Source organism: Ixodes scapularis, unplaced genomic scaffold (assembly GCF_016920785.2).
Source record: "Ixodes scapularis isolate PalLabHiFi unplaced genomic scaffold, ASM1692078v2 PGA_scaffold1__304_contigs__length_218370807, whole genome shotgun sequence".
Lineage (NCBI taxonomy): Eukaryota > Metazoa > Arthropoda > Arachnida > Ixodida > Ixodidae > Ixodes > Ixodes scapularis.
In genome coordinates this window covers 122056802-122077760 of record NW_024609846.1, presented here as the reverse complement: position 1 = coordinate 122077760, position 20959 = coordinate 122056802, and the positions used below count along the sequence as shown (strand labels likewise).

Below are 20959 nucleotides of genomic sequence, written 5' to 3'. Positions count from 1 at the left end.
TTGTAGAGTACTCCCACTTGGAGAAAATTTTTTCTCTGGTATGTCACACAGGTAGCACATTCTTCTGGGACTTCTATTTTTTCTTTGTGCCAGTTTTGATGTTTTTCCTTGAGAAATAAATACGATCGCTTGACTCTGTACACTTTTTTTTTTCTTGGAATAAGACGATCCCATTCAACGAACAGAAAGGTGTCACTCTTCGTCCGAAAGAAGGAGTTTCTCTTTGCGTCTGTTGTAATCAATGTTGCACCCCTCAGAGGACACCACCGCCCCGTCTTTTTCTTAACAGTATTTGACGTCGTTGTGAGTCCCTTGCCTCTTCAGAGCAGCTAGCAGCCACACAATATTGTATCGCTTCACACAAAGCGGAAAACAAGCAGAAATAGTGACACAAACACGCCCCAAGCCCGCCTCACTAAGCGCTGCCCGACCAGCCTTCTAGCCCCACTGGGACTGGCCGCGCCTCCGCAGGCCCCAGCGGCAGAATTGGGCCGCACGACACCCAAATGGCCTCCGAGATCCCGAAGCGCGCGCTTTGGGATCTCGGAGGTTATGCTCAGCTCCTATGGAAAGGCCAAAGCGGTCGGCACGCCTCCCAGTTCTAGCACAACCTACCCAGGAATACTAGATTCAATCCCCAACCCTGCCCGCTTCGATCTGGATGAGCATCGTACAGGCGTGCGGTAGTGTACCGCTACTGCAGGATGCACATTAAAGACCTCAGTCTAGCGGTTGTGCTGCACTGGTAAATTTCTCATCTACAGCCGTGAGACAAGTCGCACGTTGAGGCAGACTAAGTTCAGGCTGTATAAACATACACACACCTCAAGGGAACGCCCCTCCACAGCTCCATAAGAGACTACTGACCTAGTGACCCATACAACATAAGGGCGATCTGTCGCCAAGCAGCGCAGCATCATTGTACATAGTCGGTAAGCCGCACATCATTTTTGTATATAGTCGCCGTACCGCACTTCATTTTTGTTCATAGTCACCACGCATTATACCAAACTTGTAAATAGCCTTATTTATCTGTTTATTGATTTTTGCTTTCTTGCTCTATTTCGGCGTACTACGGCCAACTGGTACGGGCCACCGGCCCTTCTGGTACACCTCAATCCTTAGGGTAAAAATAAAAATTATAATAAAAATTATTATTATCATTAAACATATCGTCAGATTATTTCAAAATATTAAAATTAAAGTTAATTAAACGCAGTCGACCACACGTTTGCGTTTTGTTTTATGAAACAGAGACGTGAACTCCGGAGGTGGTCACAAATAGTGACAGCAAAATGTAATTGTAAAAATGCTTCAATGCGCTTCGTCTTTATGGAGGTGCATTAGCGTGTGAGCCTCACTCTCGAAATATGTATCCACCTTAAATGCAGACTACGTGCTCGTTTACGAGGACAGCGAGGGCGTTCGCCTGAACAAACACGACGGGTGGCGGCAAACATTCATGGCCAACCTGCGCAAGGCCGGCCTGGACATGGAGGAGGTGAGATCATTGAACTCGCAGTAAACAGGTTCTCAATCCGGTTACCACACTCTTTGGGGCGTTGGCTAGAGTCAATAAATATTTTTACTACTATAACGTAAATCTATTTGGATAATATCAGGATAAAATATTACCCTATTAAAGAAAAAAAAAATATGTTATCTACCCATACGACTGATATGACATACTTAAGGGTATAGGTGGTATGGTACGTAGAAGAGTATATGTGTTTTTCTTAAATAGGGCATAGAATATAAAGCACAGTATTGGTATGCTTTTCTACTAATTATACTCGCTTTGAGGTAAAAAATTATAACTGGTCAAGCGTTAAATATAAAATTCGCAAATAAAAGAAAATACTATTAACCTATCAAATTTGCTAAATACGTGCAAATGCATGGTACCAAATTCACATCTATGGCAGCCACCCTTCTTATTATGGAGGTCCGAAAGTGCGGTTATCTATGTCGATGATCTCGCGCCTCGATATCTAATTCTGGCAAGCACGACTCATAGCCAGCGCGAACCGCAGAGCTGCTGGTCCTTGTAACCTCAGTGCCTGGAAGTTTTAATACACTTCGTTTCACCGTAAGAGTAATGCAGAACACTCTGCGAGTCGATAGGGCTAATCAAGCCATGCATGAGGTAGGAAGCTTCTGGAAGCGACATGATCCTGTGGAAAAGGACGCGGTACTTACGATGACCAAAACCAAGAGACGCTATTTTACGAAAAGGAGAGCTGACTTGGCGCCAACTCCTTTTCGTCCAATACCGTCTCCTGGTTGAGGTCTTTGTTGGGGGCGTGTCCCTCTCCACAGCATCATGTCGCCACCAGAAGCTTTCTACCTCCATGAATCAAGCAGTGCCAAAAAGCGTAACGTCGCTGCGCTCGACGTCTCTATGTGTATGTCATCACCGGTTGGACCAATCATGCTCACGGAACGCGTCGTGACGTTAAGATTTGTTCTTTTAAACTGCATTTGGCTATCTTCAAAACTTCGCTTTGACCTAAGGTAAAAGTAAGCCTAGGTATGCTTCCGGTTCCCAACGGGGTCGTTCGACTTTCAGGAGCTGGTGGAAGGCGAGCACAAGGCGATACACTTCATCAAGCTATCCGCGCCTTGGCCCGTCCTGGTCCGTTACGCAGAGGAACTCTGTCTGCGGGCGCCACTTCAGGTGAGTTTCAAAGTACCGCACATCGGACACGTATATCGCAAAACGGCTTTTCAGCCACGCCAGCACGCTCTCCCTTCCTTCCGTCGAAATTTGGCTACACGTGCGCGAAATCTCATCAAAGGCTAAATCTCGCGGTGGAGGCGGAACATCGACTGCATTACTCACTTTTCGCCGACTTTAGAACACTAGTATTTAAATAAAAAGGTGAACAGACTGAACGCGAAATGTCCAGGAGGTATTGCAACAAAACAAACGCTGCGAGATACCTGATACGTGTCTATATTACGTTGTTAATTAAGAAATTTCCTAAACATTTATTGGTTGTTATACACAACCTTAGAAAAACTATTAAAATATCAAAGAACAATTAAAAACACAATTAAAAGGGTTCCAATCGGGCTAGCTTGCCCGCAAATTTCAGATCGACATAAGTCACTATGACATGTTTAAGCTAACTCACTGAGGTGGGCATTTCTCAGAGGTATCCAAGGTGACAATAGGACAGTAGTCGGCGTGCAGTGCACCCGCAAAAAAAGGAGCGCAGGTTTTCTCTTCCGGAAGAACAATATGTATGTGTAGCGGCTCCCAGCGAAGCGCGAAAGAAGTGAAAGAAGTGCCCGCGCGATCACGGCCTCTCTCGGCGCTCGAGACAGGACAGACATCGAGGAACAACGGCACCCGCAAAATCGCCTCGTCACGTCTCAGATTTAGCCTAATGTAAATAGTGTAAATAAATTAGTTGAAGCTCAGTACGCTTCAAATTGGTGACCCGAAACCTCAGCAACAGCGACTTTAGCCCTGACCCGCCCTCAGCAACAACGGTAATGTCTCCGCCAGCTACCGAATCCACATCCACCGGCAACCAGATTTCCCCTCCAAGCATTGCCACGGTCAAGCTACCTGAGTTTTGGACCACGGACTCGGAACTCTGGTTCATCACTATCGAGTCCATCTTCCGAAAAAACCGTATCACAACGCAACTGTCAAAATACGACTACGTTGTTGCTGCCCTCCCGCAGTCCATCGCTAGCATCGTCCGGGACGTACTCCGAGCGCCTCCAGTTGACAATCCATACGAAAAATTGAAAATGGAGTTAACTCGGAGGACTACAGAATCTGAGCAACGCCGCATCCAGCAGCTCCTCACCACAGAGGAGCTAGGCGACAGAAAACCTTCCGATCTCCTCCGCAGAATGCATCAACTTCTGGGAGACCGCGCCGAATCACTCGACGCATCCATCTTCAATTAACTATTCCTTCAGCGACTTCCCCAACAAGTTCGCATGATCCTGTCCACATTATCGGAGCCCTTGGAAACACTCGCCCAGATGGCAGATAAAATCATGGATGTTTCCGCTCTCGGGATCTCCGCAATTAGCCAAAAACCACCAGCAGCTGGCCAGTCATCAGGAGCTCACTCCTGGGAGGAGAAGTTTTCTCAACTCCTCCAATCAAACAAGAGACTCTCAGAGCAAGTTGACCAGCTAGCGAAGAATTTGCGAGACCTACGTGCCAGTCCTTCACGACCATCCTCTCCACACATATCTCGAGGACGTCGGTCCAGCGGAAACCGCGATGATACCAACAGGTGGTGCTGGTACCACCGATTATTTGGAGACGACGCCAGAAAATGCACCCCACCATGCGCATTTCCGCAAAACACCTCCCCCACTCACTGAAGACAGCCAGTGCAGCGGGAAGCACAATCAGCCGATTGTTCCACGTGACTGATCGCCAGACAAAGATCCAATACCTGGTGGACACCGGCGCTGAAGTCAGTATCATTCCTCCTACGCTGGAGGATCGTCGGCACCGACAACAAACCCAACCACTCCAGGCGGTAAATGGATCGGCGATAAAAACGTATGGACAGAGATCCCTAACCCTCGACCGGGGACTCCGGCGCGTGTTCCGCTGGATATTTCTGGTGGCAGACGTGCGTTTCGCAATCATCGGGGCAGACTTCCTCCGAAATGTTGCCCTCATCGTGGATGTCAAGCGCCGTCTACTCCTTGACTCTACAACACACCTCAGTATCCGAGGCGTACTATCAAAGGCACTATCTTTAAATTCTACTGTACAACCCCTCAAAATGGCTGCTCCATGGGAAAACCTTTTAAAGGAATTCCCAGCGCTAACGCAGCCATGCAACACCGAGGCACCAGTCAAACACGACATCACACATTGCATCGACACCAAAGACTCTCCAGTCTTCGCCAGGCCACGCCGCCTCGCCCCGGACAGGCTAAAAATCGCTAAAAACGAATTGGAACACATGCTGGAACTCGGATTCATTCGTCCATCGTCCAGCGTGTGGTCTAGCGCCCTGCACATGGCACCAAAAAAATCTGGTGACTGGCGACCGTGCGGGGATTATAGAGCTCTCAACAAAATCACGGTGCCGGATCGGTACCCAATTCCCCACATCCAAGATTTTGCTGGGGCACTACACGGATCGACAATCTTCCCAAAAAAGTGAAAGCCGCTTACAACTCCCTGTAACGCCGAATTGGAGCGCAGCTCTTGAGGAGGAGGGAAGGGCGCTGGGGGGGGGGGGGGGTTAGACTAACCAGGGGGGGTCACGTGACCTTGGGGGGTCACGTGACCCCCAATGCCGATGATGTCATCACTGACGTCACTGATGACGTCATTAGTGACGTCACTGATGACTTCACCAGTGATGATGATGATGACGATGCGAATGTCGGTGACGTCATCAGTGACGTCGCTGACGACGTCATCAGTGATGATGACGATGACGATGCGGATGCCGGTGACGACATCAGTGACGTCACTGAGGACGTCATCAGTGATGATGACGATGACGATGCGGATGTCGGTAACGTCACCGGCATCCACATCGTCATCGTCATCATCACTGATGACGTCACCGGCATCCACATCGTCATCGTCATCATCACTGATGACGTCACCGGCATCCACATCGTCATCGTCATCATCACTGATGACGTCACCGGCATCCGCATCGTCATCGTCATCATCACTGATGACGTCACCGGCATCCACATCGTCATCGTCATCATCACTGATGACGTCACCGGCATCCACATCGTCATCGTCATCATCACTGATGACGTCACCGGCATCCACATCGTCATCGTCATCATCACTGATGACGTCACCGGCATCCGCATTGTCATCGTCATCACTGATGATGACATCAGTGATGATGACGATGACGATGTGGATGCCGGTGACGTCATCAATGTCGATGGCGTCATCGGGGGGTCACGCGACATCGGCGGGGGTCACGTGACCTCGGGGGGTCACGTGACCTCGAGGAGGGGGTCATGTGACCTCAGGGGAGTCACGTGACTTCGGGGGGTCACGTGACCTCGGGGGGGGGGGGTCACGTGCCTCCCCACGAAGTCACGTGACCCCGGTGGGGGGCTCGCGCGGTGCATTATGGGATATTTCCCATGATGCACCGCGCGGTTACGCCGACGGCGACGGCGACGGCGACGGCGACGCTGACGCCGGTCAAGCCGGAAACGGGCCCCTAAGAGCTGCGCTCTAAAATAGATCTTGTAAAGACATATCATCAAATACCGGTCGAACCATCTGACATCCACAAAACTGCAATCACAACACCATTTGGCATGTTTGAGTACATACGGATGCCATTTGGTCTCAGGAATGCAGCACAAACCTTCCAACGGTTCATGGATCAAGTTCTCCGTGGATTCAACTTCTGTCTCGCCTACATCGATGACGTCCTCGTCTTCAGCAAAACACGCGAAGAACATGAGGACCACCTCCGACAGCTCTTCTCTAGCCTCCACAACTACGGTGTCGTCCTCAATGCGGCCAAATGCAACTTTGGCGTCGCCGAATTGGATTTCTTGGGGCATCATGTGGACAAGCACGGCATCCGTCCCCTGCTGGACAAGGTGAACATTATTCAACAGCTTCCCCAACCACAAACAACAAAGAAACTACGTGAGTTTTTAGGGCTCATAAACTTTTATCGACGATTCCTTCCAAACTGCTCTAGAACTCTCCAGCCACTCAACCGTTTTCTCACTGGAGATCCCAAGCAATCCATCCCACTCGAGTGGAACGAACCTGCACTCAACGCCTTCGAGACAATCAAGAAACAACTTGCCGAAGTCACAACATTGGCCCATCAGAAACCTAACGCACCACTCTCCCTTGTGACCGACGCCTCCGATGGAGCAGTTGGTGCCGTACTCCAACAGTTTACCGACTCCGGGTGGCAACCACTCTCTTTTTTCTCAAAGCAAATGACACCCACCGAAACCCGGTACAGTACATTCGGGCGTGAACTTCTAGCAAACTACCTGGGCGTTAAACACTTCCGCCATTTTCTGGAAGGACGTCAATTTGTTATCCTGACAGATCACAAACCCCTAACATATGCCCTAACATCAAACAGCTCCTCTTACACAGCAAGGGAAGTCCGACAGATGGCTTACATCTCAGTATACACTAGCGACATCCGTTTCATCAACGGCAAAGAAAACACCGTCGCAGACGCGCTATCCCGGATCGGTGTCAACACCTTTACAACTGAACAGACAGCTATCAATTTCCAGGAATTGGCCGCCGCGCAACAGCTCGACGAAGAACTTCAGCACCTTCGCTCTTCGTCAACAGCGCTGGTCCTCGAAGACATTGCAATTCCTGAATGCAACAAAACACTTCTCTGCGACACTTCTACTGGCCATCCTCGACCTTACGTGCCGACACCGTTTCGACGAGTCGTCTTTGACACCCTTCACTCACTCTCCCACCCAGGGATACGGGCGTCACAAAGCCTCATCTCAGCTCGATTCGTTTGGCCAAGGATGAAGTCAGACATTAGAAACTTCGCACGGGCATGCCAACAGTGCCAGCGAGCCAAAATCCATCGCCACACAGTGACACCCGTAGGCACATTTCAACTTCCCGGTGCCCGATTCAACAACGTACACCTAGATATCGTGGGACCGCTGCCTCCGTCTCACGACTATCGTTACCTGCTGACGTGCGTGGACATGTTCACTCGCTGGCCAGAGGCAATGCCTATGAAAGACATGACCGCAGAGACTGTCGCCCACACATTTATTACTATGTGGATCAGCCGTTTTGGTGTGCCGGCGACAATAACAACCGATAGAGGCAGACAGATCGAAAGTCTTCTCTTTCATAAACTGTCAACTCTTCTCGGTGCACACCACATCCGAACAACAGCATACCATCCCTCCTCCAACGGGCTCGTGGAAAGGTTTCACCGACAGATAAAAGTGGCACTCAGAGCGCACACGTCAATAAACCCATGGACCGAAGTCCTACCAATGGTGCTGCTTGGCATCCGCACTGCCGTGCGAGACGAACTTAAGTGCACCTCCGCCGAAATGATCTACGGCACTACCCTCCGACTACCCGGAGAATTTTTTCAAACAACTGAAAAGAGCAGTGACACAGACTGCGAGAACTACGCCAGCCGATTACGCTCGGTTCTCCAAAACATCCAACCAATCCAAACCAGGACTCAGTCACGCAAGGTCTTCATAAGTCCCGACCTTCACCACTGCAGTCACGTGTTCGTGCGAAACGACACGGTGCGACGTCCATTACAGTGTCCCTATGACGGACCCTATGCAGTGCTGCAACGAACTGACAAAACATTCACGCTTTCAGTCACCGGCCGAGCAGAAGTAATTTCAATGGACCGCATTAAGCCTGCACATCTCGCAAACAATGAGCTACAAGAAATTGATGCAACTTCGTTCCCAAGCACATCGCACACATCGCTCGTATTACACACAACCTCGCTAGGGGGGGAACCATGTAGCGGCTCCCAGCGAAGCGCGAAAGAAGTGAAAGAAGTGCCCGCGCGATCACGGCCTCTCTCGGCGCTCGAGACAGGAGAGACATCGAGGAACAACGGCACCCGCAAGATCGGCTCGTCACGTCTCAGATTTAGCCTAATGTAAATAGTGTAAATAAATTAGTTGAAGCTCAGTACGCTTCATATGAAACAAAGTACGAGTATACTGCCAAGCGCTGAGAGAGCCTTCCAGCTTCCGGAACGTTCGAACGACCATAACAGATGGCAATACAAAACGTGCCACTCTACACAGCATACTCAACACGATGAAGATATTGCTATGAACTCGATACGCAAGGGGGTATCGGTGGCCGAGTGGGCTAGCACACACCAGCTTGGAGCACGTGTAGCGAAAGCTCGCGCTGCGGTACCCAGGGATCCTGAATTCAAAGCCCACCCTCGCCCGTTTCGATTTGGAATAGCATCGTCCTGCTGTGCGGTCGAGCATCACTACTACGTGGTTCACGTTAAAGAACCCGGGCTAGCAGTTGTACCGCACTGGATAAAATTCTCATCTATAGCTCAGACACCAGATGCCCATTATGGCTGACTAACGTCCGGCTGTATAAACATACGTACAACTGTAGCCTCCTCTATACTGAAAAAGTCTGGCAGTTCGTCCCGTGACGCGGCCGCCGAAAAGTGAAAAGGTAAAGCGGCAGACACGAGGCATGTAACGGGCACCCCGCTCCGGCGAGACTCCGAAACACACTCGTCCCGAGCGATTGAATGTCCGCTCGTGCTTTTCGCGTTCCTCGGGCTACCGCTTCTTTTCTCGTCGGGTTTGAAAACCATGTTCCGGGTCCTCGCCGCTGCAAAAGCAGTGCGCTGAATACCGAACTCCCCGAGAAACGCTCTCTGCTGCCAGATCCTCGCGCTCCAAATTTACGACCGGGCACTCTACGGCTCCGTCATCGAACTTCCAGGCTTTGTGAGTATAGAGGAGGCTATGGTATCAAATAATTATTGCTGTTATTGCGAAAGAGACGTACGTAAATAATAGGCCAAAAAAAGGTTCATCTAAAATGTTTTTGCAGACGCACGGCTACAAACCGCAAAAGCAGAACTGGATATATCCGGCTAGATTGGTCACAAATAGCGCCTCTACCTTTATTTTGTTGCCTGAGTTGCTCTGAAATAGCTAAACACTTCTATAACACCCCAATACTTTTTCTGCTGCTTGAAAAGACGAAATCATATTCAGCTTTCTTTCCGAAAAATTAACCAGCCCAATGCAGTTAGCACAAACGCCAGTCGCCATTTTTTTTTTCGAATTTGAAAAATTGTTATCAAATATTCTAGTAAATTGGAATGAGCTCATGTGTTGTCCCAACTTACATTTAGACTTTTAGAGAAAAGATTGTATCGGTAAAGTGTGAATAAGCATGTAGTGTCTTGGGTTGTTCCAGGCTTGAACTCAAAAATCGTCTGGAAAGGTTTGTAAAAATACTAACTTTTTTATTTAGTTAAGATAGTTCCCGAGACGAAGAGCAGTCTTCGTAGTTTGGTGCCGTTCTGTTGTGAAGTCTCCCTGTGCACTTTTTCCCGGTGATCTGGCGCCGTATTCTCTTCAACCTTCGTGTGTAGAGTTACCTCGTAGTGTCGTGAACTGGTGAAATCGCGAGGCAATACGGCAACCAGGCGATAGAGCAGTATCCGTGTTGCGATGGTGAGCCACGAGATATTATTCAATATTATGTAATCCGTATATTGCGCGGAAGTGATACAAGCGTGCGGCAGTGTTCCACCGACGACGCGGTACTTAAATCGGGTATCGTAACCCGATGCTCTCAGGAGCCGAGCTGAGAAATGTTCTCTCGGGAGCCGCTGTATGCCGGTGCGTGCGTCACCACAGTACTCCCTCCCCAAAAAGTAGGCGAACGTTTTTAGAATGCTGTTCTCCGAGCCTAGGCTTTCCTCTCGCCGCGGGTGAGCGAGTGAGGCGTGCGTGGCAGGTGTCGGAGATGCGATGCCCAGACGCTGTGGCAAATGCAGGTGGCGGCCAGTGCGTGTCTGGATCTCCGGTTGCTGCACGTTCGGGGCGATGGTTTGGGGAGGACGGCGAGAAGAGTTGATGTGAAAGATAAAAATTTCGATGATGAGCGGCAATCACTTGGTTCTTTTCGTGAGCGCCGACCATGAGTGGCGCCGGTCGGTGCCACAGAACCTTGTGTGGGCCGTCGTGAAAAGTTATGTAGCCCGTGCATCACGTGTCTCAGTCTCTGTGGGACGAGTGCGTGGTTTTCTCTCGTGAGCGTGGAGCGACAGAAAGGTCAGAGAGAGTCTCCCGCAGAAGCGTGCCCATGCCGAGGCCCCGTGTTGAGTCGGCCGCGTGGTACTCGGGTTGGGCAGCAGGCGGTGGTGGGACGTGGCGGTGTGTGGCCGGCGGTGAGGCGCTTGCGCTGATTTGACTTGCGGTGAGAATGATGCTTGAACGTACTCGCGCTCAGGTTTCCGTGGTGAGCTGAGTGCAGCGACTGGCTTGCAGCGAATTCCGTGCCCAGAGTTCCGTGTCCGAGAAATCGGCACGTATTGCGTTGCGTACTGCGGGTCTCCTGCGCGAACCGCGCACGTGAGGTTAGTGTGAGGAATGCACCAATGAATTGTTCGCAGTAGCGTGTCTGCGTTGAGGCTCCGCGTAGTTGAGTCGACTGCATAGATGATTCCGCGCTGAGTAGAGAGTGTGACGATTGCGGTGAATGGCCGGCGGTTTGTCGCTTGTCGTGGGTTGCTGCTTGCGGTGGGTCGTCCGCGTGGACGTGCTCAAGGAGAACTGTACGCGGTGTGTTTCAGCTGTAGGTGCCTCGCGGCAAACTGCACGCGGAGGGTGCAGCGTTGAAGGCGCGGCCGCAAGAGTACGCAGGTAGCATTCTTTTTCTGTCTTGCATGACCGCTTGCACCGCGCGGTGGATTCAAGGACGCGGTCTTAAGAAAGATGATAGGACTCACCAACGGTGATGGTGACGGAGGCGGTAGGCGCGATGATGGCGTCGCGGGTCGTGGTGCCGAAAAATAGGGCGGAAATGATTGACGCGTCCCGCAGAGAAGATGGGGGCTGGAGTTGTGAGGGCGGCGGCAGAGATCGTCGTGAAGCGCTTGGCGAGATTCGCGTTCTCGTCAAGCGGTTGCACCACTGCCTTGTCGTGGGCCATGAAGAACAGGAACTGTGATGCTGTTCGGTCGTTGAGTTTCTGTCCGGGAGTCGGAGGGTCAGGCGGTGGAAGTAGCCTCTGGGAGACGAAGGAGATGAGCGGGGCGGTAGTTTCTTTACGGTGCGGAGATGAGAGGGGCGGCGGGATAATGGAGTTGCTTGAGAAGGGGCGTGTTCTCCGGGTTACCCCTTGTAGTGTCTTACGTTCAGATGTTGCTTACTCGTTCGGGTCACCACTCGTAGCGTCTTGAATTGTTTCAGACTCGGACGTAAAAATGGCCCGGAACGGTTGGTAAAAAAAACTAACTTTTTATTTAGTTCACATAGTTTCGAAGGACGAGGAGCAGTCTTCGTAGTCTGATGCCATCCTGTTGTAAAGTCTCCCTATGCAGTCCCTCTGGTGATCTTGCACCGTATTCTCTTATATCCTCTTGAGTACGGTTACCTCGCGGTGGGATGAACTGGTAAAATTCAGATGCAATATGGCAACCGGTCGATAGAGCAGTACCTTTGGCACGATGGTGACCCAAGAGGTTATTATCCAATGTTATGCAATCTGGATATTGCGGAGAACTGATGCTAGCGTGCGGCAATATTCCGCAAACGACGCGGCACATGAATCGGTTATCGTAATACGATGCTCTCAGGAACCGATCGAGTCGAGCGAAGAACTGTTTCTTGGGAGTCGCTGTATGTTGGTGCGTGCGTCACCGCAAACGCGAATGTTGGGTTCACACTAACTCGGTCGCACTGTGTGTGTCGCATTACTACACCGTTGGTTATTTTTCTGCACACAGGGGTTAGCACGAAGGCAAACGCATTTTTTATTGGATGTCAGATTTGGAATTGATTATCAGAGGACGTCAGCAGATCCATTGATTTGTAAAAATGTCGGCAGTTAATGGCAATGAAACACAGCTTTCTTTTTGAGTTAACCATTTAGACAATCATTATTGTACTTGATAACCCATACTGTTTAGCCCTTGGTATTTGAGACAGTATGGATACAAGGCGAATCTCCCATATTCCGGGTTAGCATATGCTCATTTTAATATAGGTTGCCTATTTCTTATATTCAATAACACTCAATTACTCAATTTCTAAGTGAGAGTTAAAGAAAATAAACCGATTCTCTCTACCTGCACCACTGCACGCTTAACAGGCTTAATCCAATTTAAAATTTTAAAAAATGAGGGCCGTAATTGGCTAGAAGTTTCTTTAGTTCCTGAAGCCAATTTAAAAGAAAAACAAGGAGGCAGCTGAACCGTGGCATTAGAACGAGGTTGTAGAAATCTTGCAGCCATTTATGATTATTTGTGTTTTTTTGTAATATATTATTAATTGGTTTTGCGCTTGGTCTTGGCTCTTCTCTTTTTTTTTCTTGATGACGAGGAAGTTGTCTTGTTCTTGTTTATAATTTTTGTACTATGATATATAAGAAATTGAATTGAAAACAATTTAAAAATCTTATTTTTTTAATGTCTTGTTACACTAATTATGTGTATCTGTTTGTCTTTGTAATATCTTGTATGCTTCCATTTTATTTATTAGTTGCCATCCTCCTTATTTTTACGTGCTTCTTTTTTTTTTCTTTCTTTTTTTCTTTTTTTTTTTTTGGGGGGGGGGGAGGGGTTGGAAGGGTATTTGTCGATATTTTCGAAATACGGATGTTTGTTATTAGCGTTATCATCACCTTTCTAGCCTGTCTCAGTCGGTCTAAGAGAAATCGCAGTCGACGCATTATTTTTTTCAAAGACGCAGGAGTAGTAAGCGCAGAAGAGGGAAAATTAAAACCCCGACTCATGTTATACACGGCGCTAAGTAAAATGTATTTCAATGGGAGTCTACGAGAGGGTGAAGAGCAATTGAAAACGCATTTAAGTTATGGAGCTTACCACTTCCGCTAACGTCTCATTGGGGTTTCACGTATACGACAGAGGTTGGACGAACTGATCATATGAGGCATGGAGTTCTACTTCAGGGGGGGGGGGGGGGGGTTGTTTATCGTGATAAACAGCGCGAAAAGACGAGTACAGAAAGGGAGGACTACACAGGACAAGCGTTCACCCGTGTAGTCCTCCCGTTTGGTCCTTGTCTCATTCGCGCTGTCTTTTCAAAATGAACTCATACCAACTTCACCAATCGTCCATTTTACTAAGAAATTATATGCCATCGCGCGCGGGTCAATGCCTTTCAACCCAAAATTAATATTCAATGTATCGAGTTGTGGTTCAGAAAGCCACATAAGAGACGGTATCAAATTATTGCGGATGCAGTTTGAGTATAAATATGACTACAGTAAAGTAACTGCCGATGCGCTTCATACGAAAATATGAGGTCCTTGAACGCGGGTCGGAGCTCGAAAAACAAAACTACTATTAGGAACGGTTGCGCAACCTTTCGCAGTTATTATATGGACGTGTAAATACATATTTAGACCAAACCGAAACAAAAGGAAAGCTGAAGGAACAATAGGGTGACCTTCGCAGCTCTACAGAGATGACTCACTTTTCTGTATATGGTGTTCTGCCTAAGCGCGGAGCTCACCAAGTACACCAACGGTACGAGCACCTTTCGACACATGCAGGAGCACGCAAGACAATCGATTGTGTCCTTATCGCGACTAAATATTTCGGTTCCATTCGCAGGCGCATCCAAATCCGAGCGTGAACTGGTCGGCGGGCCTGTTGGGAACGCTTCGAATACCCAACATCATGGACGACGAGGTCCCCAACAAGCCTCTCGACTACTACACCTGCACCTTCAAGAAATCCAAGCTGGACAGGTGCGGTTTTCTCTTCATACTAATTAAGTTACGTAGTAATCCGTACTGCCATAGGCAGCACAAGAGTGATACATTATGCATACGTTGTGGCCTGAATGAAGTCTTCAAAATGATTCGACATATTTAACCGTCATTCAATTTTCGCAAGTTTAACACCCTTCTAAACTTTTTATGAATGATCACCATTTGTGTAAGACAAGGAGGAAGTTTTAACTTCTGCGCTTTATCGATTAAACAAATCATTACAGTGTTTCTCGCTTGCATGATATGAATGGCATGATAACTCATTGGTTTACTAACTGCACTTTACCTCGACCTCTGTTCTCCCGCTTTTCCTTTATGGGTTCGCAATTTTCAGTGGCTTCAAAAAACACAAGCAGCCTTCACACGTTTTTTAGAGGGAATCGGTGGCCGATTGGGTTAGCGTACACCAGCTTGGAGCACGTGGAGCGAAAGCTCGTGCTGCAGAACCCAGGATCCTGGGTTCAATCTCCTCTTCTTCCCGTTTTGATCTGGATGAGCATCGTACCAATGTGCAGTCGTGTATCAATACTGCGTGATGCACGTTAAAGACACCAGTCGAGCGGTTGTGCTGCATTGGCTAAATTTATCATCTACAGCTGGGAGGCAAGTCGCCTGTTGAGGCAGACTACGTACTAGGCTGTATAAACATACACGCACCCCAATCTTTTTTTTTTATTTTTCGACTGGCCGCCGTATAAAATTGAATTCAGGGGCTGAACACCTGCTATTACAGGACTTCCTTCACATGCATTTTCTTACAAATTTCTTGTTGTTATTATCAGGTATTGTCCGACTCAATTCTCTTGAGCGATTGCTGTTTTAGAATAGCTCTATCATCTACTTGTATAGATATATTTTTTTTTAGTTGGATGCATATTATGAAGAACAGAAAGATTCGCTCTTGTTATGTTCTCCGGAATAAAGCTATCTAGAAAAGTAATAAGTGAGAGAGAAAATTACATTTAGATCAACGTCCAATTTTATGTCATCCACGAAATTATATCAAAGCATAATCGTAAACGTCCAAACAATCAACTGTCATAAATAGGTGGTCGTTGCTTTTTTCGGTATTCAATTGAATAGCACGGATAGGACACCTGTGGTATGCATGATATTGTTGGTAAAAGAAAGAAGTCATCAATTATTTAAAAATCTGATAAAAGAATGACTTAGACTCTTTAGAGAAGAGCATTGCATTTTCCTCTCATACCCTTGATATAGTATTTTCTCATACACATTCATGTAATTCAGTATTTTAGCTATGAGCCTCAGGCAAGAACAAGCATCTAGACTGTGGAAGAAAGGAAGAATACATTACTCACATATAAATAATTAAAACAGTGTATAGTTAGTGATCACAGGAGAATTTGACAAGTCTCTATCACACTGCTCTAAAAGAAAAATTGGTCGACCGGATGAAACAAAGACGACAGCTTAAACATTAAGTGTTTCCAATTAGAAGGTAGGAAACGCCTTGCTTTCACAAATGTACATGGGGATGGTGCAAATATGGTGCCTACATACCCTCTTTTATACTCTGTTCAGCAATAAGATGACAGGGTGGTGGAAGGTATGTGACCGCAGCAGCAATCAATAGCTTGCCCTTCATCACCTGATACCGGTCACTTCGCAAGAATATCCACAAGCAGCGTGATCATATTCGCGTCGTACAAGACCGCTGACCGCTGTCCTGTCCTGTCAGCTTAGCTGTGGACTGGCTATGCTTCAGCATTTCCTTACCGAGCTGCGTAGAAGAAGGGCAGTCCTTTGTTCTGCGCAGGTTCCTGGGCAGCGACAACCAGGACGAGTACTTCACGACCACGCAGAGGTTGTGTATTGTGTACGAGATCCTTCAAACAGCGCAGTACGGCAAGCGGCGCAAGGCGCAGATCGGCATCGATAGACTCATCGAGGAAGAAGTCTACACGGCCGCGTTTCCCCTCCACGAGGTGCGTCCCAATCAAAGTCACTTAGTTAACTGAGTCAATCTAGTAGGCATGGAGGTATTTCAAAGAGCTGCTTGATGAAAACACAATCAAGTGCTCCTTCATATTGCATTTGACAAAATATCTAAACGAGGTGATATAATGTTGTTGTCTTTTTTGCAATAGCAAGTTCGGAGATTAGCTACACTGTGTAATATGAGAGGCGCGTCAATCAACTGGTAAAAAACATCGAAGGGAGATGTCAATTAAGTTCATGCAGACGAGCGTCAATAGAAGTTGTTTAACTTGCAATGTCTTTGGTCTGCTGCGACATAAAAGCTACAGGGGAGACTCTGCCAGCGGTGAACAACATCCCGCTCAATGCCCTTTCAGCGAAAGGACGTTAAAAACAAAGCAGAACTTTGTTGACGTGAGCGCCAGTCATTAGAAAGAGCACTGACTAGTGGTGTTTTCATTCCATGACATCAGAACAATGGTGCGTTCCTATAGAGTTGCACAGTGAGGCTTTTTCGATCTGTGTATTTGGGGCGGGGCGTCTGCTGTGGTTCTTACGTTGTAACAAATTATAGCAACGTTAGTTTAAGCACTGTGACCTCTATATTTGTTCTCGCGTAACATATCGATTACACAAATTTGTGATTCTTCGCTGTTAGCTGTACTTGGCCCGATACCGTCAGCACAAACGAGCTATCTCCTATAGTTAACTTACGACTAAACGGTTGTTATCAAATCTACTGGCGTAGAGAAATGCGTTCATCCTGCACGCACCAGCTTTGGCAGTCAAATATTTGTGTTCGTCAGAATCCTTTTTGTAGTAAAATACCGAAAATTCGGCATTGTCGTGTTCATGTTAATTGTGTCTCGCGGTGTACCTGAGCATGCGCACATATTTTCAAAGTGACAGCTTCACATCATGTTTAAATTCAAATTGTAGAAGTGTCCAGCGAGAAAAGTGAGTCTGGCACAAACAAAATAGTTTTTTTTTCTGTCAAAATCCCCATTCCCAAATTGTGGCAAAGGTCTGTATTCTTACCTTATCTAGATTGGAGAAAGAGAGGGAGAGAGAAAGAGAGTACCTGCCTGCCTTAGTAACTGACGGCTTAGGAAACGTAGGACGAGGCTTATGCTCACGTTTTTTGTGCGTGATCTAACATTCGGCGTTCTTATTGGCTGCTGCCGCAATCACATTAGCTGCGGGACGATAATAAGATGCTGTGGAGTCTTGCGTCTCTTGATCTGTCAGCGGCTATAGAAGAAATCGAAACTGAATTGTGGCTGCAGCTGTTTCATTTTTACTGGGTTAGTGAAGTGGACCGCGAGATCAGTATATACGGGGAACAGACATCACTTCCGACGTAAGTCCCCGCCAAATATTTAAAGGGGTACCTCCGGTGTTTTCGTCATGGCCCGCGCCCGATTTGTCTCAAAATTGCCTAAACACACCAACACAGATCGCTGAAATAACAACCGAAACATTAGGCCAAAACATTTTTTTTCTTCGCGCAGTTATCGAATTTACAATGTTAATCCACATAATTTGTTTTTCTCAAACTAGATGTTTTTACTGGGAACAACCAACGAGTGACGCCAGCCGCAGGCAGGGAATCACTCCTCTTTGAACCGTAGGATTTCTTCTCAAGTGATTACAAGCAGTTCCGTGGTGCCAGATGAATGCTTTGGAAGCTCGCTCCAGCACCCGCGCTATAGTCGGTTGCAAGCTAAGAAAAAACCGGAAATGCCTCTCAAAGGGAAATGTAATCCTACGCCGAGAAACGCCAGCCAATCGTTTTCATGACGTCACGATTCCGTGGACCAATCGCGATCCTTTTGAAAAAAAAAAAAAGAAAAGCCCAACATGGCTGCTGGCCTTAGCAACGTGACGCTAGTTTCTCGTGACAATTATTCTGCTTTTTTGCACCGTGTTTTACGTGCCCGAGGTTACGCCACGAAATCTTGATGGTATCGGCTTGCGTTTGCAGCAGTTTTTGCGCGACAACGTGAGAATCCAGCGACGCTATCGCCAACGAAAATTTCGAAGCTGGCGCGAGGCTTAGCACTGCTGAGAGGTATGTTAGACGGTATGTTAGACAGTATCTTGGACAGAAAATGAACTGGGAAGACGGTACATTGGACATGACTTTCTTTCTTTACTAAACAGCTATTTCGTTGACAAAAACGTATTCTAAATTGTTTAAATGTCCTGAATGAATTAAATAAATATTGTAGTAGTTTAAGACACGTTTCCTGGAGGAAGAAAAAGCAACGTTGCTAGCGAACTACTTTCTCGACGGCGGACGCACTTCAGATGGGCGCAATGCGCTTGTGGGTGGAGCTAAAAGATTGTTCTTAGGTTGCATCCGACTATAGCAGCACGTAACAAATGCTCGGCATAGTTCATTTTTCAGACTGCCTATTGGACTATCCAGACTGTCTTCCACTGACGTCGCGGCACTGAAAAGCGTGGAAATATATGAATGTTGGTTTAGGCGTCATACACTCTAAAAATAGCCCACGTGTATACTTTCCCGCACAACACTCGGAAAGCCAATCACTGCAACTTACGGAGTGACGCTCTTCATTGCTTAATGTCACAACTCAGAGTGAATTTTTTTTTTGTCTAAACATATGTTTCGGCGTCGTCATTCGCTGACCTGCCTCCGTAGGTTGCGGTGATTGGCTCTCCGAGTGTTGTGCGGAAAAGTAGACGCACGGGCTTTTTTTTTAGAGTGTAATGGTTTGCCGATTTTACAAACACTTCTGAATTTTGCGCTATTAAATAGTTACTCGAAAAGTAAAAAGCTAGGGACTTAGAAAATATAGTTAGTTGGGGTAGATAAAAATATCACGCAGAGTACCCTTTAATCGTGTCTCGAACATATCTGAAAAACTCGACGCACAGAATATGTCTCGAATGAGCTGGGCGCATGTTCTGTGCATGTGTGACGTCACTCGACTTTAAGTTAACAGTGGCATGTTGCCTGACGCACTTAAACATAAGGTCGAGTCACACGCTGTCGCAGAGTCACGTGACTTCACGATGTCACGTGAAATATTTGTCGGACAAGCGTAGCCCTGTCGCCTTTCTCGTGAATCCCAGCCCTATCCTCATAACACACTCGCGTAAAAAAACAAAACAAAAAAAACTAGGTTGTTTAGACAAGCCATCGATCGAATTCTGCACCAGGGCGACTACAGGAAGCCGCCCAACCCTGTGCTGCCTCACTGTTTAAACCGGAGGCAGGTGCTCTACGAATACTGGGCGCGCTGGTCTTGCTGGTACAAGTACCAGCCCCTGGACCACATACGGGAGTACTTCGGGGAGAAGATAGGCATCTACTTCGCCTGGCTTGGTGAGTTCCACCCCCGTCTCTCTCCGCTACGGTCCCACTCCCTGTTTTCGAGCAAGCGCTCGCATTAGCCCACACCAGGTGGCGGTGCCGGGCATGCACAGAAACCAGTTCCTTGTCATGGCTGTACGCAGGTGGCGCTGCTTTTGCGACACCATCTCATGCAAGCGATAGCTAAGGCTGGCTAACACATCTGCGTTGGTTGCGTACGCATGCAACCGAAACGACTGTGACGACCAAGTCACAGGGACAAGTGTTCGCCGTACACAGCATGGCAAACGATGCAAGGGGTAGTTTCGCGGAGCAATTCATGGGTCACGGTGGTTGCTGTGTTTTGGTGGTTACGGTCGTTTCGGTTGCATGCGAACACAACCGTCTTAAATGTGTGAACCAGTCTTGACCGTGTCAGTCGACTGGTAACGCACGTGCGCAGGTTCTATTTGACAAACGAGAGCTATGGCGCACGCTCAGAATCTGATCCAGAGTTTGGTAGGCAGCGGTGGCAAAATGCAGAAGTAAAGTAATAAACTATTTCATATCTTGAACTTTTTCCTGTTGAGCACGTAATGCGTGTTACTAAAGGAACTATAAAATGCCTCACTGTCCTTTTTGGGAAATTGAAACTCATCAATAATCGGAACCGGCATCCCTTGCTTAAAAAAAAATAATAATAGATGGTGGGATTCAAGTTGACGCCGTGTCACCAGTCGAAACTAAGCGCGTGAGTCAAGAAACACTCTTAACATGCTGCGATATAAACAATAGAAGGTTAAGAAACACCGCGCCTCAAGAAGACCCGAGGTCGCCGTCTTCCCCTCGGCCCCCATTTAAGCACTGAATCGCTTTGCTCGTGATTTCGTTACGCTGGAGTTAGCAATATACCTAAACTTTAAGTAGTATCGAGTGGAACTTGCTTTAATTCCAGATGTTGCGTTCAACAAGTTAAAACACTAAAGCCCGGGAGAGTTATTTGTTAATTGTTTGGTTTAAATGAAAACTTCGTCCCGTAACTGATATGTGTCACACCCAGGGGCATGTTTCCTATTTTTGAGCTGCCCTTATATGCCCGAGTGTTTTTCTTTGTAGCACTAGAGAGTTAGGTCAACGCCTACAACGTCTCACTTCCGCTAAACAATAAATAGCAATGCACGTGCCGGAATGCCTAGCATATATGG

General features: G+C 47.6%; 1 protein-coding gene across 1 annotated transcript in view; it reads left to right on the top strand.

Moving 5' to 3' along the window:
- The window catches only part of LOC121835806 (anoctamin-7-like), a 95332-nt gene that overhangs the window by 35186 nt on the left and 39187 nt on the right, over window positions 1-20959 (top strand). The window contains exons 2-6 of the mRNA XM_042290311.1: window positions 1392-1501; window positions 2570-2677; window positions 14331-14467; window positions 16272-16440; window positions 19622-19787. Coding sequence (XP_042146245.1) covers window positions 1392-1501; window positions 2570-2677; window positions 14331-14467; window positions 16272-16440; window positions 19622-19787 — 690 coding nt within the window. The remainder of the gene's footprint in view (window positions 1-1391; window positions 1502-2569; window positions 2678-14330; window positions 14468-16271; window positions 16441-19621; window positions 19788-20959) is intronic.